The sequence below is a fragment of the Notolepis coatsorum genome, assembly GCF_963971535.1.
Source record: "Notolepis coatsorum genome assembly, chromosome: 19".
Taxonomy (NCBI): domain Eukaryota; kingdom Metazoa; phylum Chordata; class Actinopteri; order Aulopiformes; family Paralepididae; genus Notolepis; species Notolepis coatsorum.
Window position 1 is genome coordinate 22,182,948 of NC_140183.1, and position 27,468 is coordinate 22,210,415.

The following is a 27,468-nucleotide window of genomic DNA, read 5'->3' on the forward strand; positions in this document are numbered from 1 at the left end:
GGTATGTGTTCTTATTGGATTAAACCTGATGCCTTTAGTGTGCCTATGAATCAATAGACCGTTGTATTTTTTATGTTGGGCATTGGGGGTATGTCAGCTAGGTCGGGAGGTGACGGGGGGTGAATGGCCAAAAAAGTTTGGGAACCGCTGTTCTAGACTATGACATTACTATTTAGTTTGTGAATATTTTAACATCAATTGCATAACAAAGTTGCATTTAAGTGGCAAGATCCAATAAACGAGTGAGACAAGTCAAGGGACAATAAATTTTATTGGACAATTTACATTAATAAATGGATCCTGTTAATCCTGTTATGGTGTTAAAACGACAACTTCTCAGTTTTCTTAAGTCCGTGAAAGCTTTTAGCTCTGCATGATACAAGGCGTCAGGGGGAAAAAAATTAAACAAAATAATAATAATAATAATAAACACACCACCTAGCATTGTAAATGTCCTGGCTTTTTTTCTTCTTTTTTTTCTCAGTCAGAAATGTTAAAAACATATTTACAAAGATGTAAGGGAGGGGGTACGGTGAGAGGGTCGAGTGGAGAGTTCACCTACACCTTTGCCTCTATAATGAGACAAGCCTGTTAAACTCATGGAATTTTAAAAAGGTAAGAGCAGATAAAGAGCTCCTCAGCGCCTGGCGCGGCGGGACGGAGACGCCGACCTGGAAGAGAGACGTGAGCGGAAGGTTAGTACGACACCGCTCTCTCTCACACACACACACACACTCTGACAAGTCTGACTCAAACATAAAACACAACCCACACATACACAGTCCAACACCATAAACAAGAGACATTCTACAGACTTTAAGATGAGAACAAGCTGCCCTACTACATTTGTATTGTTTTTATAGAGCCCTTGACGTGGCCCTGACTGGTTATTAACATTACGTTTTTCTACTGGTAACTTTCTACATTACCATCTTCTGGGCAGGAGCACGGTCACATACAGATGCATTCACACAATATGTTAAACATGTTGAGACTTAAGTTGCTTCTTATGAAGCTTGGACTACTATAGTGACATCAGCCTGACAACGGTGAACAACATCCGCTACTGCAAATACGTAGGGTTGCATTTGACAATTACAGTCTCTCTCTAAACATGGACAAACAACATTAACCTGCACTCTGACATGGTTAGCACGTATTAAAAGCATGATGAACTGATAGGCGTCTAAAGAAATCACACATAACATTAAAAACTATACAATAAAAAAGGAAAGGGAAAAAAACGAATACTACCTTGATCGCGACTTAGACTTGTGTTTGCGGCTTGCCTTCTTACCAGACTTGTGAGATTTTTCCACCGACCTTGAACGACTACGTTTGGATTTCTTAGATTTCTTTTCCTTGCTAACCTCAGGGGTGGGGGACCTGCTAGATTCGGAGTCTGAGCGCTTCTTGCTAGCTTTGGCGGAGCCCTTCCTGCCGGCCTTGCTGTCCTGTCGAGAGTGCTTGTCACTCTGAGAGTCTGTGTGAGAGTCACTCTCTTTCCTCCTCTTTGACCTGCCGTTCTCCTCTGCCACAACAGAACTAGCCTTATCCTTCTCTCTCTCTCGTTCTTTATCCTTCCCCCTAGGCTTCTCTTTCTTCCTGTCAGACTCTTTGTCCTTGTCTTTCTTTTTCTTGTCCTTGTCGTGGCTGCGGCTCCTGTCTTTCCTCCTCTCCCTGTCCTTGCTGGAGGCCTTGGGTTTGTGTTTGTTGCTACGACTGTGACTGCTGTCCCTGCGCTCCCTGCTCCTCTTCCTCTCCTTCTCCCTGTCCCTGTCTCGGCTGCGACTACGACTGTCCCTGCCCCTGCCCCTGTCCCTGGATCTGCTCCTGCGGCTCCTGTGGTCTCGGGAGTCGCTGCGGTCTCTCTTGTGCCGCCCGGAGCGCTCTGCGCTGCTCCTCCTCCTGTCCCGGCTCTTCTCGCTGCGGTCGCTGTGGCGCTTGTGCGAGCTGCGGCTTCGACTGCGGCGCTGGGCCTTGTGGGAAGAAGAGCGGCTGCGCCTCCTCTTCCTTCTGGGCGAGGAAGACCGCGAGGAGCTGTGAGAGGAAGCCGAGGACGAAGAGGAGGACGAGGAGTGGCTACTGCTGTGGCTGGAGCTGGACCTGGAGCTGCTGCTGTGACCGTTGGCCGGGGAGTCGCTGCCGTCTCTCCCTGACCGATCCTTCCCTCGCCCAGAGTGCCTACCCTCACTGCCCTCCTTCTCACTACGGGACCTACGCCTCTCTACTGCAGGCTCCGCCTCCCTCTCTCTGACTTCCTGGTTGTTCTCTGACTCACTCTCCTCATAATCCCCCCTCTCTCTGCTCACTCTCTCCTTCGCCATCTCTTCTGTAAAGACAAACACAAAACACTCATGTTACAACCAATACTTTTATTAAAACACTGTTCCTCTGAAAACGTAACAGTTATATGGTTCTTCGTCTGAGGTACTAAACTCCAGTGCCTTGTCTCCACCAAGCCAGGGTTTAGCCGTGCTGTGGCCTGTCTGGCACACAGTGAGCGTCTCCATTTCCTTTCAAACCTGGCTAAACCCTGGCTGAGACAGCCACCTTTCACAACCTGGCCAAAGCCGGCTGGGACTTGTATCATCATGGTTTAGCTTGTGTACCACAGTTGTTGATGTGAATGTTTTCTTTTTTTATACACTTTTTCTCCCATTTTCTATATTTTCTCCCATCCCAATTTCGTATCATCCAATTCAACCCTCCCCCGTCACAGACGCTGTTTCTTGCCTCCCACAAGCCGGCTGCAATGTGGACTAAGTCATACATAGCACAAGTCCCCTCCGGTACTTGAGGTAACAGCAGTCGCATCTTTTCACCTGCGCAGCTCGATCTCTCAGTGGCGAGGAGTAACGCGTGGGAGGCTCACGGTGCCCCCGACACTTCCTGATTCTACAGCGCAGGCGCACCAACCGACCTGTAGGAGTCGCTGTCCACAACGCCCGATCCCCACCCATCAGTTTCCCACCCCCTAATACGGCCAATGTGTATTAGTACGGACGACCAGCTAAACTGAAAACAATGTGGAGAGCTGGGCTCGAACAGGCGAGCCCAGCGTCTCCGCATTCGTGGCGAGCGCCTTGCCCACTACGACACGTAGCCGCCCGCGTTGATGTGAATGTTTAAAGGTTGCCTAGCAACCGGAGAATTGACAAGAAACACAAACTCAACCGTACCAAACCTGGCCACGGCTAACCCCAACCAGGCTGAACACAGCTAATGGAGACGAGGCCACGGCTAACCCCAGCCAGGCTGAACATAGCTAATGGAGACGAGGCCACGGCTAACCCCAACCAGGCTGAACATAGCTAATGGAGACGAGGCCATGGCTAACCCCAACCAGGCTGGACATAGCTAATGGAGACGAGGCCATGGCTAACCCCAACCAGGCTGAACATAGCTAATGGAGACGAGGCCACGGCTAACCCCAACCAGGCTGAACATAGCTAATGGAGACAAGGCATAGGAGACGTAAACATGGCCCCTCACCCCGTGCGAGCAGAACCTCTTGTGCTTGTCTCTCCACCATCTGCTGCAGCTGCAGCTCCCTCTCCTTGCGGCGGAATGCGTCCTGCTTCTCCTGTATGCGGTGGTGCAGCTCCTCCTCGTCTGTGTCGGAGGTCTCTGACCCGTGGGCGCTGTGGTCGCTCTCGTCCTCGCTCTCGTCTGAGCCGTAGTCGCCGAGCCCACCTGCCACAACAGAGCCCCCAGCTTGTTGAGTATAGAGCCGTATACAGGACTACGCTCTCTCTCTCTCTCTTTCACACAACCAGCCTCCACTTTTACCCCCATAACCTCGCCCAACACCAGTTCCAACCCAAGACACATAATTCCAACTGAGGTACCCCCTAGAAAAGTACTGATAATCACACTAACTGTCAGAAGGCATGCTTTTATGAAGTACAATCCTAAACCCTTGAACAATCACTGAGGTGGACACTTTTGCCTCAATCGGTCCAGATATAGAAAAGGTAGGCAACAGGGTGAAACAACACATGTAATCTAGCAGAGCCTCAGGCCAACATACAGGCGTCAGTGTTACAGACTGAAAATAGCAACGCTGCACGGATGTTTCCTGTTGCAGGTTTCACCAGCTCAAAATGTTCTAATTTTTCAAAAATATCATTGATATCATTTTGCTGTAGCAATTCCTGAAATCCAAACTTCGGACATTGGAAACATACGCACAGAGATGCTTTTCCTGAATCAGCAGTACTCACACATACACACTCACCTAAAGCTCTGAATCAGAAGTACTCACTCACCGAAAGCTCTGAATCAGAAGTACTCACTCACCTAAAGTTCTGAATCAGAAGTACTCACCTAAAGCTCTGAATCAGAAGTACTCACACTCACCTAAAGTTCTGAATCAGAAGTACACACTCACCTAAAGCTCTGAATGAGAAGTACTCACACTCACCTAAAGTTCTGAATCAGAAGTACTCACACACTCACCTAAAGCTCTGAATCAGAAGTACTCACTCAACTAAAGCTCTGAATCAAAAGTACTCGCGAGTCGCTCACCTAAAGCTCTGAATCAGAAGTACTCACACTCACCTAAAGTTCTGAATCAGAAGTGCTCACACTCACCTAAAGCTCTGAATCAGAAGTACTCACACTCACCTAAAGCTCTGAATCAGAAGTACACTCACCTAAAGTTCTGAATCAGAAGTACTCACACTCACCTAAAGCTCTGAATCAGAAGTACTCACTCACCTAAAGTTCTGAATCAGAAGTACTCACACTCACCTAAATCTCTGAAGCAGAAGTACTCACACTCACTTCACCTACAGTTCTGAATCAGAAGTACTCACACTCACCTAAAGCTCTGAAGCAGAAGTACTCACACTCACTCACCTAAAGTTCTGAATCAGAAGTACTCACACTCGCCTAAAGCTCTGAAGCAGAAGTACCCACACTCACTTCACCTAAAGTTCTGAATCAGAAGTACTCACACTCACCTAAAGCTCTGAAGCAGAAGTACTCACACTCACTCACCTAAAGTTCTGAATCAGAAGTACTCACACTCACCTAAAGCTCTGAATCAGAAGTACTCACTCACCTAAAGTTCTGAATCAGAAGTACTCACACTCACCTAAAGCTCTGAAGCAGAAGTACTCACACTCACTCACCTAAAGTTCTGAATCAGAAGTACTCACACTCACCTAAAGCTCTGAATCAGAAGTACTCACTCACCTAAAGTTCTGAATCAGAAGTACTCACACTCACCTAAAGCTCTGAAGCAGAAGTACTCACACTCACTCACCTAAAGTTCTGAATCAGAAGTACTCACACATACGCACTCACCTAAAGCTCTACTAAATTAGATGCATGTTGTTTCACAGTATAATTGCCTTCCTTTAAAGGTAGAATATGTAATGCCATCAAACAGTGACCTCTAGGCAAAAGAGCCCCATGTGATATTACACTTTGTTGATTAAAAATATATGAAATAAAAATATGATATATATATTTAGTCTGATATGTGGGTTGGAGTTGAGTGGGTAGGGGAGGGGTTGCTATTACTGACCACACCTCAGGCTCTGCCCAGAGAGATCTGGAGAAATTCACACTATAATAAGTTACTATATAGCTTTAATATATATCTAGCAATAAAATAATATATATATATAGTAACTTATTATAGTGTGAATTTTTCCAGATCTTTCTGGGCAGACCTGGGGTGTGGCTAACAATAGTAATCCCTCCCCTACCCACTCAAATACAAAGCATGCATCATGTAAACTAACAGCAATATCAAGAGGGGCTCTTTTGCCTAGAGCTCACCGTTTGACAGAATTACTGATTCTACCTTTAAGATAGTAAGGAGACACCCCCCCCCCCTTCCATCCCCCCTCCCCCCAGCAAGAGAAGGAAGGTATACTCACTGAGGCCCGTGAGAGAAGCCAGTGCACTTGACTGTGCCAGCTGTTTTGCAGGAGCTTTGATTCACATCAACAACAGGAACAACATGTTAAAACACATACAGCCACCATTTTCTCAGAGGCAAGAGAGTCGCTAGAGACGGGGGAGGTCACAGATAACGCACTATTCACAAGAGCTGTCTTTGGCAACAGGAGAAAAAAGAAACAAAAACAAAAAAAAAGTGGGAGAGAAGAGAGAGGGTTAACAGATCAAACCGTCACACAATCCAAGTCAAACAGTTGGGACAGGAGGGAAGAACCACTCTGTACTAATGCACTGAGGTCTCCTCAAAAAGGACAAGTCACTTGTATCGTGTTAACTAACGCTGGGAGTTTGTCAGAGTGAGTCAATGGCGAGACGTCGGGCAGACGAGTCATTCAGACGAGTCATTCAGAAGGCCCCTTGAAAGTCAGGAAGCGGAAGACACGTTTTCAAATCATTCTGGTTTTATAAAAATAAAATAAAAAATAAGGACTCACGCAGCTCTCTCCTTTCGATGCATTAGCAGAGAATGGTTAACAATGCATACCGTATTGGTCTTACACTCCCCAAGTGTGCCTCCCAATTACCCCAGTTTACAGGGCGTAATTGGGTAATTTAGATAAGAGTTTACGAAGCATACAATGTAATGTCTTCAGATTGACACACAACGTGGTGTTGACGGACATAGGTGATGGATGGGTGCGAGGACACAAGGGCAGACCTTTGGTAGCCTTGCGGCGAGTCTCTTTGGCCACACTCTGAATCTCTTCGTTAGTGACTTCCAGCAGGATCTCTGTCAGCAGTGTTTTAGTGAGAACAATCTGGAGGAGGGCGAGAGGGAACAAGCACAGCACAGGGCCTCTTTTAGTCACATTTACCTGTGTTGCTGAGTGCGCAAAGTCAATGCGGTCAAGCTCCTGCCTGTACAAGCTGACTGAGGACAAGTGAAATCGACTTTGTGTGCACTGTGGAGTAGAGCCCAATGACTCCAATGCATCCGTTTGTGGCCAACTAGTCGGAGCTAGCATGAGGAACAGCATGAGGAAGTGCATGGATTGTGCAGAGAAAGGATTCTACAGATCAACATAATCATTGGTAAGTAGGAAATAGAGTTAGGGTTCAAAAACTCAGAATTATCTCTTTAATAAAGTAAACAAAATGAAACTAGCCATTGGCTAAGTAGCATCAAAGTATTAAATCACTAAATGACGATGCACCTGCCTATTCATCTGAAGCGCTTTCCTTTAGGTCTGTGCCCAGCAGAACCCTTAGATGCTCTGACACTGGTCTCCAGTCCTAACTGTTCCCCAGGCTAGAACAACAAGGCCTGGAGAAGCAGCTTTAAGCTAGTATGTTCCTATAGCCTTTGGAACAGCATGCTGCTTTTACATAGTTTTTTTTCTTCTGTATTGCTTTTATTTATTTTATTGTTATGCGTTTGTTTATTTGCAATTATTCTCAGTGAAACTTACTGTATGAAATGTGCTATAAAAATTAAGTTTGATTGATTGATCTATGATCTGATATGATACCAAGGAGACCGACCAGCTGAAACTCTCTCTCCTCCTCAGTCATCTCCGTGTCGCTGTCTTCCGGGGCAGGGGACGGGCTCCGGCTGACAAATTCCTTCCTCACGGAGGGCTTTTCTTTCTCCTCCTCTTCATGCCCCTCCTCTTCCTCATCGCTGTCCTGATGCGGCAGAAAGCAGAGGTGGAGTTAAGACTTTGCAAAGCATCTAGGTACGTGTCGCTTGTCAAAGGAAAAGCAATCATCACTACTGAGGTGAAGAAAAAGACGGTACAAAGACTGGATGGTGATCGTCAGGATTCACCCTGTGGTGACGATAGATATTATTTATTTCACATTTATTTAACCAGGGAAAGAAATCTAATCGAGTTTGAAAAGCTTTTACAGGAGAGTCCGGGCCAAGACAGGCAGCAGCACAATTAACGGGGTTGCAGACATAATCATATAACCATTAAAATAAAAGATATGCAGAATCACAAAATAATATTCGCCTTTTTTTTTGTTTCGATTGTTGTAACTTAGCTAGGACTTGTAGCTTCTCTCTAGCGAGATGCGAGGTAAAGACAGTAGCATACATTTACAGTAGCATTGCACACAGCTACTGTAAACGCAGGAGCATTAATAGGATATAAACGGTGACACGGTTTACTTACAAACTTGCTCTTGCGAGGCAGCGCTATACGAGACCCGTCTTCTCCCTCTTCTGGCTCCTCCTCCTTGTCCTTTTCGTCCTTGACCATCTCGGCGCGCTCCTTCTCCATGCGCTCTCGTTCCAGCTTCTTCTGCTTCTCTCTGTCCATCTTCTCCAGACCTTCCCGGATCCACGCCGGCAAAGTGCGCCTTTTCAAAGCATCTGAAGGCAGACCAGGTCAGAAACGGTTATCCATGTATTCACCAGGGGTGTAACGATACATGCGTTTAAATACGGATTTCCATATCATATGAAACTAGACAACCGTATGAAGGTGTTGGTACCACCATGTCATGATAGCTTGTCAGGAAGGGAGCAAAATAATGCTCCAACATTGCAAAACCTGGCATGGCCATTTACAAAGGGGTCCCTTGACCACTCACCTCAAGATATCAGAATGAAAATGGGTTCTATGGGTACTAGCCATGAGTCTCCCTTTTATAGCCCATTTAATGGTAATCCCATGCAGTTTTGGGCAAGAACCGTGCCGTTTTCTTTTGTATACAGTACAAATGTGTTATTTACACCTATTCTTGGAATTGCATGAATTGGGTATGATTGGAAAGCTGAGACTTGTTTTTTTAGACTTGACCTCACTGTATAAAAGAAAACCCTCTAGCATAATCACATCACACTCATGAAACTTTACAAGCTCAAACTAGACCTGGGTCATTTAGATAATGTATGGTTTTCTTACGCATATTGACAATAAGGGGAGGTTTCCGAGCAATTTCCAGAGCAGTAGTGCACGCCATCCAATCAACAAAGAATTTAGCACCAAATCTTTGTAATGAATGGTATCAACCCAAAAATAACATGTCTTTTGATCTGTTAACACTTTGATTGCCAGCAATTGTACCCATCAAAGTACCCAGTCTGCCACCGTTAAAAGAGATGTTTACTTTCTTTGCAGGGCTATAACTTTTTAAATTGTATTGCTATATTGACATTACTATGGCCCATTCAACATCGATTATCTATCGTTCAGGATGTGGGAACGTTATATTTTTTCATTCATACATTGTTGTGTTAATACCTTCGAGAATATAAGTATGTTTTTAATCTTTTCTGCTGTAATTCCAAAAACAATAGTTATAGGCCCTGAAGCATAATTATCGATTGGCGTTTCTTTCCCATACACGCTATATTAAGAAATTCAAATGTATATGATCGGTATACATTACTGTGCAATACTGTGCAATACTCCAATTCAGCCATTGGCAATTCAGCCGTTGGGTGGGGGGGGGCGCTGTTGAGCGGGCCTGTGACCAGACCTGAAAGCGCCCCTGGCTCTGCGGCTCTGCAGCTGCATGCTATTCGCAAATCCACTGCTGCAGCCGTCCTCCCGCTGCAGCCGTCGTTATCATAACACTACACACATATCATAATGTTTACAGCCAACTGTAGTTGATCACCAGGTATGTTTTATTAACGTAGAATAATTCATATAAGAAAAACGATAGGGAAATCTCGTACCTTTCTCCACTGGTTAAAAATGCCAGGAACTGAAATTGAAACTTGCTGTGCGCCGCGGTGATGTGTTTATTATGAAATGACAATTGCGTGTTGACACGCCCACTGCGCGAAGCCTCCTAAATAACTTTTCCCAATTTGCACATATCTATTATCTATGACTAATTCTATCTATTTTTAGGGGCAAATGCGATTGAAATAGTCGCGCTGTGGTTACATTTTTTCAGTCACGGCACCCTTCATGTGTTTATAGGTCTCACCCTCTGGCCTCTGAAGTTGCTAATGTCTTTTTTATTTGGGCCTCACAGGGTTAAAAGTACCCTGTGAGACCCACGGTTGCAAAATTACAAAATCACTTTTAGCCATTTAAAAAAAAGAATGTTTATTTAAAAAATGTTAAAGGGGAACTATTTTACTATTTCTTTCACTATTTGGGCACTTTTACACAATTCCTGTGAGTCTATGGAACACCTAGGTTTTTTTCAAAAAAAATCATTGTTTTGTATTTCTAATCAAGTACTAAAAACCGCATTTTTCTACCTCAAGATCTTAAGCCGTTTTGAGGCTGGGCGCCAACCACTGTGTGGCCTGGTGCCAACTGCCACATCAACTGCCACATTATTATGCAGCTGAGAAATCTCTGACATCACAGATATGCACATTTTCAGATGACTCAGTTCAGTGAGGGTGAATATTGTGAGAGGAGAATTGGAAGAATGCGCCAATATGAGAATTAGAGACATATATCCTATTAATATAAGTCCACATAGCTAAGAAACAATGGTAAAACACTGAAAAAGGCCATTTATAAGATAGTTCCCCTTTAAGCACATGTATAGTCAATTGGTCCTGTTGTTCAGCCTCACAATGCTATTTTATAGTAAATGTGTTTATATGTCCCACCCTCTGGCCTCTGAAGTTGCTAATTTCTTTTTAATTTGGGCCTCACAGGGTTAACCTCTTAAGCCCGAGATATACAGTAAAAGTGTATATTTTCAGCATTACGTTTGTTTACCAATTATTTTAACTGTTATTAGTGAAATATAAGATTATAGAAATCTCAGGGCATTGAGTCGGAAACCGGCGCATATTGACAGGAGGAAGTGGCACAGCCAAAAGTGAGTGTAGTCTTTTGAAGGAAGAGACTCAGGGCTTTCAAATTTCGAAAAACTACCCTACCCAGCTCACACCAGCCCCTGTCAATCATCTGACTTCTGGATTTACTTTTTAATTTCTCTTATTTTTTCGGATCATCTCCCACAAACCTGAACGTTATTGCCATAAAACAGAACGCAGTTAGTTTCTCTACCTTTCTGTGAACGTCTTGCAAAAAACGGTGTTGCAATATGATGAAAAATGGTGGAGAAATTTACATTATAAAAAAGATGGCAGAATTCAGTACTGTATCTACAAAACCTTCTGTTTAATCATCTTCCCTTTATTCATTTGCTTAGATTTTTCAGGTCTGGTCAATTTTAGCATGGTGTTATTCACAGTCAAAGATAAATTTTTTTTTAAATAGAATTGATATTCTCCTTTGGTTCATTACAATTTACTCAAGCCTAGTAACAGACACACTATTTCTGACACTGATCTATATATGTCCCTAGATTCAGATACCAAGAACATGCAAATAGACCATTTAAAAAAAAATTGTAAATTTTAAAAATTAAAAAAAATATATATATATAAAAAAAAAAAAAAATGATGGGTGGAAGAGCCGCACATTGACGGGCAAAGAGCCGCATGCGGCTCGCGAGCCGCGGGTTGGCCACCCCTGGTCTAGTGTGTTCATTAGATGGGTGAAATCCTCTTTCAGTGCCTCTGTGCCTGTTTTCGTAGGCAGTTAGCCTCTGGTATGCGTGCCATTAGCGTTAGCTTCTAGGCCTCTTTTCTTTTGGAACGAATGATATTTTTTTTTTTTAATATATATTCGACTAAGAGGTTGGCCAGTCGACTACGGCTCCTTTCTACCGATTAATCGACTAATAGGGGTCAGCCCTACAGTACACACAGTCCTCATATCCCTCCTAGTTACATACACAGGGATTAAAGCAAAAAGAAATCTCCTGACTGCTTTTTTTCAGGCCAAGTCATATTCTTATTTTAACCTCCACTGTATTTATTTTTTTAATAGCGTTAGCGTTTTAAGGGAGCCTACTTGTAGAGCCTACTGTCCTGACTGTGACTATAGACCCTACTGTTGTGGTTGTTGTGCCAGGCAGGGAGGCTGTGTGCTGGAGAGCGTGAATGCAAGTCTTGTGGCTAGCATCTGATTGATGGCGAGCTAGCACCCTTTTCCCATTACTTTGAACCATGAACTAAAAGGCTTGTTATCATACAAACAAGGGACTAAACACGTTTCGCAATTATGCCACAACAATGTAGAACGCCATACCCAGTACCCACAGCCATAAAAAAATGTGAATCCTCAGTGTTTCCCACAGGATTTAGTGAGACTGTGATGGTGGGTGAACCTCTGACCCTCTAGGGGGGTCCGGTGGGTCCGGGGGTCCCCAGGATTTTCTTTTTTCTTTTTTAGTTTTAAAGTTAAATGCATCAATCTGGTGCATTTGAGAGCAAAATTAAGGAGAAAAAAAAACTGGATTACTATTACGTCTACTACCACTGCCAATACTACTGATACATCCCTATTGGCAAACTTCATATTTATATAAAAAAAAATAAAAATAATAATAATAATAATAATAAATATAAATCAAAATATTATATAAATATAATCAAATTGACGGAAATCCGTCTCAAGACAGAACGCTTTAATGCCTGCATACAGTCCTCATATTCCTCGTAGTTACACATACACAGTCCTCATATCCCTCCTAGTTACATCCTATATTTGGGTCTCCTAAAAGGGACACTCACCCAGAGCCGCAGTGGTCTCCTGTTTAACAGGCAGCTGGATGGGTGATCTGGGACGCTCCCTGAAGGCCTGAGGTCTGCTGTCTCGTCTGCTCTGGGGGGGGCCCTGCCAGTAGGGAGAGTGGAAGCCCGCCGGCCCGTAGGAGGAGGCGGCACCGTGCTGAGGAGAGACGGAACACACAGTGACAGTTAGCGGTGCATCAAAACACATAGTGGACTGTGCTACTGTTTAACACCTCAGGTGAGGGTAGCAGCTCATGAGTCCCCCCCCCACCTTCTTTGGACGATGTGCAATAGCGATTGTAAAATGTTTAACACTGTGGAATAGTGCTCATTTACCTTAATTTAATTAATCTATTTTACTGCCGCTACTTTTTTTTTTAACATTTTAATTTTAGTACTGATTTTATTGTTTGTTTACAACATTGTTTTATTCGTCCGACTCTTTTATTGTGTGTCCATTTTAACGCTTGTCAACCGTAAACATTTACTAATGAGAGCTATTGGATACCTGAATTTCCCCAAGGGGATCAATAAAGTATCTATCTTATGTATCTATCGTCACCAAACAGCATTCATGCAGCCTTGCGGTGGTGGGCAGAGAAGAACTCCTACTAGCTACGTCCCTCACCAGCTCTGAGACAACGAGCAGACAAGGGGTTCTACAAAAGTAATGGAGTGAGACGTAAAATTGCTTATACCAGTAAAGATAGCTTAAGACTGAGGCTTGATTGAGCAACAGATTTGCCATGTTTTTTTTTTTTTAATAAATGGGATTTTAATTATCTTTTGCATATTTTGTCACCTTTTTTGACGATTTACAGTTTCACTAATGACGTTTTCAGTGAGGACATCACCTCCTATTAATTTCATCATTCATATTCATCCCCGTCTTCCCTCTTCCTATATCCAGCCTATTTGGTGTAGGTGCACTCTCGTTGAATACGGGGGACAGTTCTCATCCACCGTTCCTCACCGGACTACCAAGTCGGTTATGAGGTTAAAAGAAAACTACAAATAAACGATACCAACCACGCTGGGTGCTAAACAAGAGAACATGCTTTGCACCTCATCAAAAGGGCTGATCTAGAGCTGGCCTCAATTCTGTCAACCGGCAGAGTTTCTACGGTTCCCAGCTGCTTGCGTTACTTGGCCGGCACACTAAAAACCCAAACTCTTCAACACATTCTACCGTGGCATCCGCATACCTGATAATCAAACTGGTTCATGGCCAAGGGGGCCATGGCGTAGCTGTCGGGCTGTGCCCCATACCCATGGCTGTTCTGGGGGTAGGCCCCCTGGTGGGCATCGGAGGTGAAGTCCAGGCTGTCCTGGCTGTTGCTGTCCTCGTTGGGGTTCACCACGTCCATCGGCCCCGACCCCGGTGGGATCCAGGGTTGGTCTGGGGGAAGGGGAGGGGGAGGCTGGCCGTGCATTCCCCATTCTGTCAAACAAACGTAAAGACTATGTCATATGATCTCGGACTTACAGGCTGGAACTATATGAGCACCGATCCCACGGTTTTACCACCAATACCGCAACACTGAGTGTCTGTTGTTACAAAGTATGGATCCAATATTTGTTTAAAAACAGTTTGTTAAAAATAAAAAAATTTATACATTTATAATTAGAGATGCACTGAAATGAAAATTCTTAGCCAAAACCAAGAATAAGGAAACAATTCGCAGAATACTGAAACGAATACCGGTATCATTTATTTGCCAATTTGTACCATTGCATAAATTAAACAAAACCTATGACACATCTATGACAAAAAGACAAGGTGATGAAAAAAACATGTATTAGTCTATTGAACATTGCCCTTTCCACCAGAAATTATACCAAAAAATCCCAATAACTGAAAATAAATAAATCAGTGCTTGTGGATGGGGCAGACAAGTACCGGTAAGTACCTGCATGCCATCAGTGCCAGCTCTGGAAAGTGGCCTTGATTGGTCCTCCAATATCCAAGAGGGATATCGCTCTGTGGTATAAAGACCATTACTTTGATGTGGGGGAAAAGCAGCGTACACTAGGCTAGGCTTGCCGCGGCGGTGGTGGTCGGTGATACGGTATCGGTGGCGGCACGGTGGTGTAGTGGTTAACACTGTCGCCTCACAGCAAGAAGGTCCAGGGTTCGATTCCCGCTTGGGGATTAGGGCCCTCATTTATCAACAATGCTTAGAAAGTGTTCTATTTCCGTTCCTACGCACGGAATTTAGAATGAGTGTACACAGGTCCTACGCACACTCCGTGTTGATAAATACCATTTGTTCTACGCTCCGCGCTCGTGCACGATTTGAAGTATTTGCATATAGAACCGCCCGTAATTAACCATATACGGTAATGAAACACCCCCATGAAATGTGGAAAAGTGGACTAAGCCGAGCGAACGCGTGTTATGGGAGAAATACGCGACAGGTTGACAGACGTGTACACGGTGATGTCGGATATGATATCTATTAAAGACCATTGCTGCCTGGGCAGCGCAAACACTAATAAAGACCGTTAACCACAGTTTGCGTCATTAATAACCATGCTGGAATATGACTGCCTTTTTTCGTTTCGTTCGATTAATACCCAGGGATTAAAGTTCTCCGTCAATTTGATTCCAAATCGCGACAGATTTTCCACCTGCATGGTTTAATATGATTTGTAGAGGCATACAATCTATTTTGATGTCGGTATTAGGTATAGCCTATATAAATTATATATGCATAGCCTACATTATGCAACAGTAATTTGCGCATAACGCAGCATGGCACAGACATGTCACACGGAGCCCCGCGAAGCCTGCATACAGTAAACTAACTTGATCGTTAATATAACTGTTGTCCTTGTATCTTTACGCTTATGAAAACATTTAATAATATTTATAGGCTATAGGCCCTCGTTTGGCCATAATAGCCTATTCTCAAATGGCTAAATCTCCTGACGGACCTATATCATATTCCTATATGTCTCCAAGGAATCGTGGGGCTCGGGGAAGAAAGGGAACCCCTGCTATAGCCTATCCTTTATAATGTTATAGGCTATTTTATTTACAGTAGTGTATTTATGATTTGTTTCCATAGCCGGTCTCAGTTATGCTGTGGCTGAGATGGGTCGGGATTAATGAAGCTGATAGGAGACTGCTTCTCGGCTTCCTTCTTGACAATAGCATATACTATAACAATAATAGGAGAGCATACAAGAACAATGAATCTCACTGCCATGTAGCCTACACCATGTATAGCCTGCCTATGGCTATGTGATCAATAAAAACACGAACTTGATTCCATCATCATATTTATATGTTGTCTGTCCACTATGTTTGTTACTTTGTTATTTCCCCCCCCCTATGTAAAGCGACCTTGGGTCTCTTGAAAGGCGCTATATAAAATGAAGCTATTATTATTATTATTATTATCACGTCTGTGCGGGAGCTCACAAATAGACTGTTAGTCTCAGTGAAGTTTCAACAGAGGTCATCTATTCTAACCAACAAATTGAAGTAGAAAGCATTTCGTTGTGACCAATCTTATTTGGAAACATCACACAAAATAATAGTATTTCGCTTTTTATTTTAAACAATATTTAATCGTGTTTGGAGGTGGGTGTTCTGCGTCTGCCCCCCCGTGCCAAACAAGCAGGCCAACCTCTTGTTCGCGCGTGAGCCCGTTATAATTACACTACTGTCGCTATTTTACAATTAACTATAATGAATTACGGGTCATACCGAACACGTCAGGTAAACTAATGCACGAAAGCTTATTTCCGCGTTGCAGTAGTGTTGTCACGATACTGGAATTTCTAACTTCGATACGATACCTTGAAAAGTATCGATATTCGATACCATTTTCGATACCACGGGGAAAAGATTTTAATCTTAAAATGTAAATGTCTTTATTCAATTTTTATTTAGCTTTTGTTGCTGGTCGATTCTCCTCACATTCTCTCTGGTATTATAAGAGAAGATAAATATAACACTTGTTTTAGGGCTGGGCGATATTATAAACAACAGATGTATGTTTATTTTGCAGCAATTCTTTGTCGTTGCCGCCATCTTTAGTGTTACATCCCCTCACACTCCAGTTCTCAGGCTGCAGCTGGTTTGAAAGCGAAAGTAAACCGGCTTCTCTGCTGGCTGTGGCTCCAGGGGAGTTAAACAGTTCTGGCTCTGCTAGTTTCTTTTCTATCTTTTGGTGCTTTTTTGGTGGACAAACCACCGCACATGTGCACCGTGACTGGAGACTAGGTCTGCTAGCACACATAGCCAACTGTGTACAGACGGTTTCAAACTGTATTTTAAATTAGAAAGCAAACAAAATAAAAGAGAAAAATAAATCTCAATTTGGTCAGTATTGTCATTTGGACAAGCAAAGCCATTACTTTAAGTTGCAGGCAAGAAAGACAAGTCTGTCCACTGTCTCTGGTTATAAAACTGCCCTGTTGCAGGTCAAAAAAAGAAAAAAAGGGGGGGGATATTGATTCCCCCCCCCCCCCCCCTTTTTCTTCTTCTTTTTTTTATTAAAATATATCGCGATAATTATCGTTATATCGCTGTATATATATATCTGTATATATATCTGTGCGTACGCACCATTGATAAATGAGGGCCCAGGTTTCCATGATGCCAGGTACCCAGGTGGGGTATCTCCCCGACCCAGGCCTTTCTGTGTGGAGTTTGCATGTTCTCCCCGTGCTCGCAAGGGTTCCCCCCCCCGATAAGATAAACCCAATGGAAAAACATGCACAACAACAGATCGTTAACGCTGTGGCGTCCTTGACGAAGACGGACAGGAGCACTTGGATTGGTCCCCGGCTCACGTTGACACCCTATCTGCTCCCGGCTGCCCATGGGGGGGAAGGACGACGGGATGGGTTAGGCGCAGACTATCGCATCGGCGACTGAGGAAAGACAATGCATGTGTGTGTATCACGGTGTGTGTGTGCTGCTCCAATTGCATGTCCAGTTTGTTGCATGCCGATTAAAGACCCCCTAAAGAGGTCCTGCATTATTATTACTCAGTGTTCAGGCTCCACTGAGTACATTACTTGCCCACCGGTGTATGCTTTTTAAAAAATTATTATAAATAGAAATAAAACCAATTTAGTTAATTTTCACATATCAGTGCCCACATTCAAATAAAAAAATTACTGAGAGAGTGGCTCTGTCACTGACTGGGAGCAATGCACACACAAACATCACACATTCCCCACTCCCTTCTGTTCTTTCTAAGTACTTCATAAATGTCACCATTATCCCCCCTTCCTTTGTTTCAGTAGCACAAAGAAGGGTGCTAAACGTGTCATCAAGCCTGTAAATCAGACAACATTATTAACTGAACGTGCAGTCAGCAGCTTTTTTGTAGGTTTTACTTCGACTTAGTTTTAGCTCCACATGAAGGAGAGAAAGAAGGCTCTAGAGACGACACAACATGCTACACAGCGATAGCGGAGAATTCGGATTAAACCCCACAGCAGCGAAAGTCCAGACCAGCAACAGTGCGTTTGCGCATTGCACTAAGCAGTCCGTTTTATTTTTTTATAATAAAAATCTAACGTCAACTCTGTCTGTCCAACAAATGGATACTAGTTATTGAAAATAAATTAAATACAGACTTGGATGAGGGCGACTGGGTGGCGTAGCGGAGATTGCGCTCGTCACCAATGCAAGAGGCTGCGGTCTCGACTCCCGGAGTCAGCATTGCCTGCGGCTTGGGCCAGTCGTCATACTATCTCAATTGGCAGAGGTAGCGGGTGGAAAGTCGATGGGTGGGGATTGGACGTTGTGGACAGCGACTCCTACAGGTCGGTTTGGTGATGCCTGTACAGCAGAGTTAGGAAGTATCGGGGGCAGCGTGAGCCTCCCACGCGTTACTCCTTGCCACTGAGAGACCGCACTGTCTGGTGAAAAGATGCGACAGGCTGCCTCCTCGTGTACCGGAGGGGACACGTGATGCAAGGCTTCTATCCTCACTACAGCCGACCAGTGGGAGGCATAGTCTAGCAACGTTCAAGACGGGGGGGGGGGGGGGGGGGGGGGGGGGGGAATTGAAGGGGAGAATTGGCGACACAAAATTGGGATGGGGGGAAAATAGAAAAATAAGGAGAAAAAGTAGATAAAAAAAAATACAGGCTTAGATGGACAGACAGCGGATCAACGTAGCGTATAACAAAGATCAAAGTAAGCGATTAGTCATGGGAAATTCCACATCACCATGGCAACCCTAGCATGCATGCAAAATGATCAGGGTAAATTGGATTTGATGGAAATGTCAGTTGATGATGGAGACGGGGGCGCACAGAGGATACGTTGAGGCAAAAGAGGGCTCATACAACATACCATTGCCTGCTTTCCCCCCACATCAAAGTAATGGTCTTTATTAGGGCTGGGCGATATAACGATAACGATAAATATCGCGATATATTTTAATAATCGATATCAAAAAAATATATATCGGGGGGGGAAATCGTTTTTTTTTTTTTTTTTTTGTGACCTGCAACAGGGCAGTTTTAAAACCAGAGACAGTGGACAGACTTGCCTTTCTTGCCTGCAGTAATGGCTTTGCTTGTCCAAATGACAATACTGACCAAATTGAGATTTATTTTTCTCGTCCATTTATTTTGTTTGCTTTCTAATTTAAAATACAGTTTGAAACCGTCTGTACACAGTAGGCTATGTGTGCTAGCAGAGCTAGACTCCAGTCACGAGTCACGGTGCACATGTGCGGTGGTTTGTCCACCAAAAAAGCGCCAAAAGATAGAAAAGAAACTAGCAGAGCCAGAACTGTTCAACTCCCCTGGAGCCACAGCCTGACCAGCTGCAGCCTGAGAACTGGAGTGTGAGGGGATGTAACACTAAAGATGGTGGCAACGAGAAATAATTGCTGCAAAATAAACATACATAATATGTTGTTTAAAAAAGAATATAATAATAATAATTTAACTTATAACAATTTCGATAATTATCGATATCGAGTGATATGATAACATTATCATATCGTTATCACGATATGATTTTTTGCCATATGGCCCAGCCCTAGTCTTTATACTAAGTAGTTGTGATGCAGTACAGCGGCTGAGTAGGAGGAGCTTGACGGCAACGTTTGCTTCAGGCTCTCTTATAGTAATGGGATGCAGTTGGTCAATAGCAATGAAACAGCGATAGAAATAATCAAATTCTTTGGAAACAGTGTCACATTTATGTCTATACTTTTGCTACAATAAAAAAATAAAAAAATACATTGTCAACATTTTGGCCTTTTCACTCTGTGTTAGTGCCAAATATTTTCGGTTTCGGTGCATCCCCGTTTATACATGTAGATGCTATATATATATATGATTTATTAAACAGCTGCATACTATGTGCATTTTATCAATCGCAAGTAATTAATTAACTTTCAATATAACTCTCTCCATAAACATACATAGTTGCCGTTTTCTTTTGGCGCCGTTTTTTCAAAAGTTATCACCTCAGTCACAATGTGAAATTCCCCCATCTCATTGGCTCTCCCGCTCCTCCTGCTGCGCGACCAAGTGGCTGTGACTTAACATTAGCTCAGTGGTGCCATTGTTCAGCAGTGTGGGCACAAGTAATGTTTTCCCAGACCCAGTACTCGCATGAATTACTTTTTTTTTTTTTTTTTTTTTATCTCTCCCCCCCCCCCACCCCTCCTTTTTCCCGATTTTTCTCCCATCCCACTGTTAGTTGTTATGCCAATTCCCAACCCCCTTCCTGGTTGTTGCGAACTCCCCCCTACTTTTGGTCCGGGAGGCCGGAGACTGTCACATGCTTTCCTCCGACGCATGTGCAGCCAGCCGGCAGCCAGCCTGGCAGCGCAGATTCTCACCGGGAGAGTGTAATGTGTGGAAGGTCACACGACTACCTCCCTCCAGATCCTACCCTCGCTGTGCAGGCGCCCCGACCGAACTGTAGGGGTCGCTGTCCACAACGCCCAGGACCCACCCATCAGCTTTCCCACCCCTAACACTGCCAATTGTGTTAGTATGAACGACCAGCCAAGCTGATAGCAACGCCGAGAGCTGGATTCGAACCCAGCGTTGATGGCGAGCGCCTTGCCCACTACACCACCTAGCCGCCTCACATGAATTACTTGAGTAATGAGTAGTGATTGATTACTTGTTTAGGGAAATCTATTTTTAGAACGCATCTTAAAGTGCATGGCAGCAGCAATAATGAAATACTGTGCGGAGTCACACACTACTGATTTTATTAAGTCTCACTCCACGGACATAATGCACAGCAATATACCCAATGCTTAATGCGTATGGTCAGTCAAAACAGTCAGTTACCATTTGTAATATTTACATTACCTCCAGTTTGCCTGCAACAGGTCTCTCCGCTCAAGGAATGGCATGTCTGTATCAATAGTCTATGAACGCAACGCAAAGTGGGCGGCATATTGTTGGCATAATTTGGAAATGGACAAACACGAACCGGTTTTTATCTTTTAGATGATGCTAAGCTAGCTTTCAACGCAACAATGTTTTTGCTGAACGCTCACATGCTCCACAGCTGACCAGTGTTGTCTTCCTGCAACAACTCACGCCTCGAGGGATTTCAGAGCGAGATTTCTATTTCAGTGGCAAAAACAAGCACTTAACCACGAGTTCAGTTGAAACAGCGAATTATTTATTACTCACGCCTATCCCTACTCACAATGTGAAATTCCCCTGTCTTATTTGCCCTCACTCTCCTCCTGTGTGACCAAGTGGCTGTGACTCAACATGAGCTCAGTGAGTGCCATCGTGTTCAGCAGTGTGGGAACACATGTCTGCCTCCACACAGAAGCAATCCAAAGTTTAGCTACATTTTAAAACGGCAAAGATGATCATCTAAACACCATAAATAAATCTGCAAATCCATCAACCAAACATTTGGAAATGTTGGAAATGCTGGAAATGTACAATACAAATTAGGGATGTTAACAATTAATAAAAAATCGATTGATTGGTCGTTAAGGATTTACTCGAACACGAGAAATTTACTCCATCTACTCAAACGACGTGTTGTCCGTCTAGTCTGTTACAATAGGAACTATTGTTTAGGCTTGTTGCCACACGGGTGGTTATGTGTGGTGCACCAGGTTATGAAGAGAGAACACCTGTATTGTGAACTAGGCTGTACACACTGAATAAATCCCATACCCAGTTGGGTAGAAAATTTGAAATAATGAAAACAGTAGTCTTCATCTGTATAAGGTAGGGGTGGACAGTATAAACGGTATTAATTTGCTCTACGGTATGGATTTTGACTATACCGTGTAACCGGTAGAGCAGCTCTAAAATAGCAATGACGTCATGTAACCACAGCACGACTATTTCAATCGCATTTGCCCCTAAAAATAGATAGAATTAGTCATAGATAATAGATATGTGCAAACTGGAAAAAGTTATTTAGGAGGCTTCGCGCAGTGGGCGTGTCAACACGCAATTGTCATTTCATAATAAACACATATCACCGCGGCGCACAGCAAGTTTCAATTTCAGTTCCTGGCATTTTTAACCAGTGGAGAAAGCTAAGATATTTCCCTATCGTTTTTCTTATATGAATTATTCTACGTTAATAAAACATACCTGGTGATCAACTACAGTTTGCTGTAAACATTACGATATGCGTGTAGTGTTATGATAACGACGGCTGCAGCGGGAGGACGGCTGCAGCAGTGGATTTGCGAATAGCATGCAGCTGCAGAGCCGCAGAGCCAGGGGCTCTTTCAGGTCTGGTCACAGGCCCGTCAAACAGCGCCCCCCCACCCAACGGCTGAATTGCCAATGGCTGAATTGGAGTATTGCCAATGGCACTGTGCAATACTCCAATTCAGCCATTGGCAATTCAGCCGTTGGGTGGGGGGGCGCTGTTGAGCGGGCCTGTGACCAGACCTGAAAGCGCCCCTGGCTCTGCGGCTCTGCAGCTACATATGCTTCTAGCAAAATCCAGCATCCAGCCCCGCTGTTTGCAATGGGAGCAGGAGTCTCGACTCAGGACTTATTTTTTCTGTTATTCTAACAGAAACACTGATACCGTGATATATACCGTTACCGTCTATGCTTCAAATTATACCGTGATATAAATTTTAGACCATACCGTCCACCCCTAGTATAAGGACATACTAATAATATAATAATTAGACTAGAAGTCTTTATTTGTCATGCAGTTTTAACACACACACGCGATATGGGCGACCCACAGGAACACACACAGAGAGAAATGTCTCTCTGCACTTTTCCCATCCTGTTGTCCTTCCCCCCATGGGCAGCCGGGAGCAGATAGGGCGTCAACGTGAGCCGCGCCCCGGGGACCAATCCAAGTGCAATACAACAATCACTCATAACAAGATAAATAAATGAAATAATACAAATTAAAGTGGAAGTGTTTAAATAACTAAAAAAATATATATAGCAGACTTCTTAGCTTAACATCCCAGGGAACTAATGGGATAACTGGGGATGTTGTTTGCTCCTGACAAGAGTCTCAAAGTCTGGGGTGATGGTGGTAGACAAAGCAACTCTGAGGTCATGCTCAATGTACAATCTGTTCCTCTGCTTTGTCTTCAGCTGGACCAGAGCTGAGAAGCCACTTTCACAAAGATAGGTAGTGCAAAAAAAAAACTATAATAAAAAAGGTATAAAAAAAGTATAAAAAAAAAAAAAATTAAAACAATTTCGACTAATCGACGCAAACATTCTGCGTCGACGAGTTTTTATGATCGACGTCGTCGATTAATCGTTGCAGCCCTATTAAACAGGTTTTTGTTTTTAAGAGGGGGGTTTGAAGTTTATTTCAAATATGCAACAAACAAACATCAAGTACAGATATAGCCTTAAGCCGTTCAAATAATAAATGTATAGATTTTTTTTAAATAATAATAAGCTAAAAGAACCGTTAAGCAGTATCGATAAAGTACCGAACCGTTAAGCAGTATCGATAAGAGTAGTAGTATCGACAAAATCCTAACGATACCCATCCCTAGTTGCCCGCGACATGGAAGGATTAAGACCACCACAAACGTTGTGCCTCGACTCAAGTAATCTTTCACCGACATGGAGGGACGAGTTTGTGCTCTATGTGGATTTATCAGTTGGCAGTGACGATGGGGGAAAAAATGCGAAATTTCTGCTATCTGGCTGGCGAGAGTAGCAGAGAACTGTTGGTCGGATACGCTGGTGGGTGATGTAGCTAAGGATACCTGGAAGTCAGAGCATGTGAGCGGATCGGCGCGGACGAGAAATCCGATCTTCGCTCTAGACGGCTTGTTCCGCTCCGCTAATCGCTCATGTTGACCCCGCCGCCACGCCGATCAGAGCTCCGCTCACCTTCATTTACGAATCAAGCGCTCCCCGCTCCACGGCTCGCTCAGCAGATTTTTTTTTTTTTTTTTTTGGAGCATGATATAAAATAGCTTGATTTGACCAAACTACAACAGTCTACACCCCCTGGGCCCCTTAACAATTGTTTGTATTGAGCCGTATTGTAATTGTACCCATTCTGCAATGTTGAATAACGTTTATCTCCATTCAACTAGCTCTACTAAGCGATGGTAGCTAGCCTAGCCACAATCCTATGGTCGCTGCCATTCACGTTAGCATGTAAGCAGGGGGCGAAACTAGAGAGCGCCACCCGCCATTTGCGCTCAGTTTATACGTTTGGCGCCTCCCACTATGATGTCTGCCCGCCGTGTGGCGACCAATCAAATGGTCATGTGAAAACCGAAAATCATGATCCAATTCTGAGCGGAGTTCTCACTCGCTGTCTGAGCACAGACACGCAGCACCGCGCACTGCTGCTGTTCCTATACTCCCCACCTGTTTCTGTATGCTGCATGTAAACACACAGTCACCGTGACTGACGTTAGTCTAGTCAGAGAGACCTCCGTGAGCTGATGTTAGCTACTGTTACAAAATGACCCAGTCAACTATTCACTTTTAGTTTAATACATGAGGCATTGTGTAACGTTATCCAGCTGGCTAGCTACTCATAGCTCCCGACAACTGCAGCAAGTGTCCAGTTACATCGCATCAGCATGCGGGCTGCTGACTAGGGTCTAGGTGCAGCGCAGGAGAATCCTTTCATGCTGAATGTAAGAGTTTAGGGTCCAGCTGTAGCGCCGGAGAATCCTTGCTGGAGCTGGAGGCCACTCGAGTATACACACAGACAGTGGAGCTGTTTGCAGACAGCGAGGTGGCGATGTCTCGCAGATAATACAACTACAAGTATGATTATATAATATATATATTTTATTAAAAAAAAATTGTTTATATAAAATAATAATTTTTTTTTATCAAAAAAAAGTTGGCAGGTAAGAAATCTGCTTGGCGGGTAGATTCTTCCCATCTACCCGCCACTGGCCGGTGAGTCAAAAAGTTAATTTCGCTCCCTGCATGTAAGCTAACAACAACAATGGCGGATTCTACTTTGGTCTAGCAGGATGTGAGTGACGGTTCACCCTTCTCATTGGTTGAAAATGGCCTTCATGTTTGTATATCGCCACCTGTTGCTTTGGCATTGTACTACATGTATATTACATCAGTTTCTGAGCGGACCGGAGCGGAGGAGAACTCTCGCTCCGGAAGTCGCGCCGACCCATTTTAAAACCCACTCCGTCGCTCACGTCAAAAACGCCCGCTCCGCTACCCGCGCCGCTCACATGCTCTGCTGGAAGTTAGCTGACATTATCAAACGGTTTGATGAACACTGCAACCCCGCCATTAAGACTGTGGAACGTTGTCGTTTCTTTACAAGGGACCAAGGTGCCAGTGAAAATATGGACAGCTATGTCACATAACTTAAATTGTTGGCGAAGACGTGCAATTTTGGAACGTTAAGAGACACTCATTCGGGATCGGATTATGTGTGGGAGCAACGAGAGAAACATTATGCGGTGCTCGCCCACACAATTGTATTTAACTTCCATCGGACGGCGCGACGGTGGTTAATATGTCTAGGCCTCTACGTTTCTATATGTTTAATATGCTATGCAATGTTGTGAGCGTGTTGATCAAATGCAATATGTTGCTGCTGTATAAATAAACCATTTGATTGAGCAAACGAATGCATTTGTTATTGTTTGGTAAATTTGGTATTTTTAGTTACAATTGATCGATTAATTGCTTGTTACGTTATCAATGATCGAGTCAGGAAAATGCTTACAATTCCCATCCCTAATACAAATATGTTGAACATGGCGCATAAGATCATAAAAGATCCCTCACATGTATTACACACCGAATACGAGCTGCTACCTACCCTCACATAGATGCTTCAGATCCCCCAAGTGGAAATTGAAAAGATAAAAAAATTAAAATAAAAAGCAATACACTTACTTAATGAGTACGATATGAATGTGGTTGCAACATACACAGGGCAATATGAAATAACCCTCGACTTATGGAACTGTGCCACGTAAAAATGAATAACGTTGGTTGGAAGGGATTAATCGCATTGTTTCTCTGTTGTCTTATCTGTATGTCTGTCTATGCTGTAACATGGGTATTATTTGTAACGCAGTATTGTGTGTTGTGAACTTCTGACACAAAACATTTCTGTACCAACAGAAAGAATTATCTTCTAACATTACGTTAGTTAATCAACAGAAGTACAAGACACTATAGCAGTGACATGACCAGACATCAGGCTACTTGCGAGTGATCACCGAAGCAGTGCACTCCATACGTTGCTGTGTGGTGAATTAGCAGGACTTAAGAAAACATCACACCGGCCATAGGAATCTCCACCATTGGCAAAACGGACACACCAGGCTGCTGCCTAAAGTCCTAAAATAAATGAAATCCTTTAATTCCATCCTACTTGAATGAATTGTATATAAAGAAATAAATGTTTTACCAGACTGCCACATTCTGCCAAAAGATGGGTCACCCTGGAAGGCTCCGTGGTTGTTCTGCCCGACAGGCTCTATGCCTGGGATGTCCTGCCCGTTGGGCTGCGGGTCTCCCGTTTCTTTCTGAGCAATCCATGCCTGCGCCAGGGCGGCCCAGTCCACCTGACCTGCGCATAGCAAGAACATGGAGACATATACAATGTTATATTAAAGTTTAGCAATTTGAAGAATTATTGGTGATGATAACTGCATGATTGGTCTGTGGATGCATTCGCTGTGTCAAATTAGATCTGTCCCGGATTCTAAAACCATATGAGTTGTTTTTCCTCCTTCACCCACTTGGATCTTGCTGGTGCTGAAATGACTGCATCCACTGCTGCTGGCTGAGGCCCTGAGTCAGGGGCCACTGCGGCCAGGGCTGTCCTCCCTGGTCCCACATCTCTCTCTCTGCAGCGGATTCTCTATGCCTACAATGGGGAGGATATAGAGGTTGGCGAGTTGAATTGCACCCCCTGAATCAAGCTTGCTGACGTGCGAACATTAACCGATGCAGATTTTGTGTGTGCTTGAAATGCATTATGGCAAAATAGATCTCCAACGAGTAGTGTTAAGTGTTAGTTCGTTAGCTTCGACGGTATTATCAGGTGATGTTAGCGGACAACAACTTAGTAACATCAGCAGATAACATAAGAGCGTATGTGGTACATGTAATGATATGTGCGTCTTATTGATAGTAGACTACAATCTTTACAGTACACGGTATCATTTTAACGTTGTTATTACTTTGTGTTTTAACGACATTTCTGTTGGGCCTCTGCAAGCTAATAACGTTAGCTACCCAAATTGTATTCAAGCTTGGTAACGTTAACTGATAAGCTAACATTAGCTAGCTAACCAAGCATTAGCTAAGCTAATATACAACTAGTTCGCTCCATAGCGCCAGTATTACCGCCGTTGACGTGATAATAACTTTGTTATGGTGCGGTGTCATAATCCTCCTCGTATGCAACCAGGCAACAATATCATTCCTACCGATATAAATAGACTAGTCGACGTCGTGCTTTAGTTTTTTTCCCCACCTTCTCCCAAACAAGCTCCGTCCCACCGCTTAGGCCAAACGTTAGCATTCAAAATGGCTGC

General features: G+C 43.7%; 1 protein-coding gene across 4 annotated transcripts; it reads right to left on the reverse strand.

Annotated features, from left to right (window-relative positions):
• Window positions 1-252: 252 nt before the first annotated feature.
• Window positions 253-27,468, reverse strand: pnisr (PNN-interacting serine/arginine-rich protein). 4 transcript variants are annotated; one of them, XM_084336081.1, is made up of 12 exons: window positions 27,408-27,468; window positions 26,668-26,795; window positions 26,334-26,495; window positions 13,693-13,928; window positions 12,488-12,644; window positions 8,094-8,293; window positions 7,459-7,602; window positions 6,635-6,734; window positions 5,895-5,948; window positions 3,496-3,696; window positions 1,255-2,332; window positions 253-671 (listed from the first exon to the last, which is right to left on the reverse strand). In XM_084336081.1, the coding sequence occupies exons 2-12, from the start codon at window positions 26,765-26,767 to the stop codon at window positions 638-640; spliced, it is 2,466 nt and encodes an 821-aa protein (XP_084192207.1). In that variant the 5' UTR covers window positions 26,768-26,795; window positions 27,408-27,468; the 3' UTR covers window positions 253-637. The 4 variants fall into 4 exon arrangements, with proteins under 4 accessions (XP_084192207.1, XP_084192206.1, XP_084192208.1 ...); XM_084336080.1 differs by having other exon boundaries at window positions 27,361-27,445; XM_084336082.1 differs by lacking the exon at window positions 27,408-27,468 and adding an exon at window positions 27,278-27,364.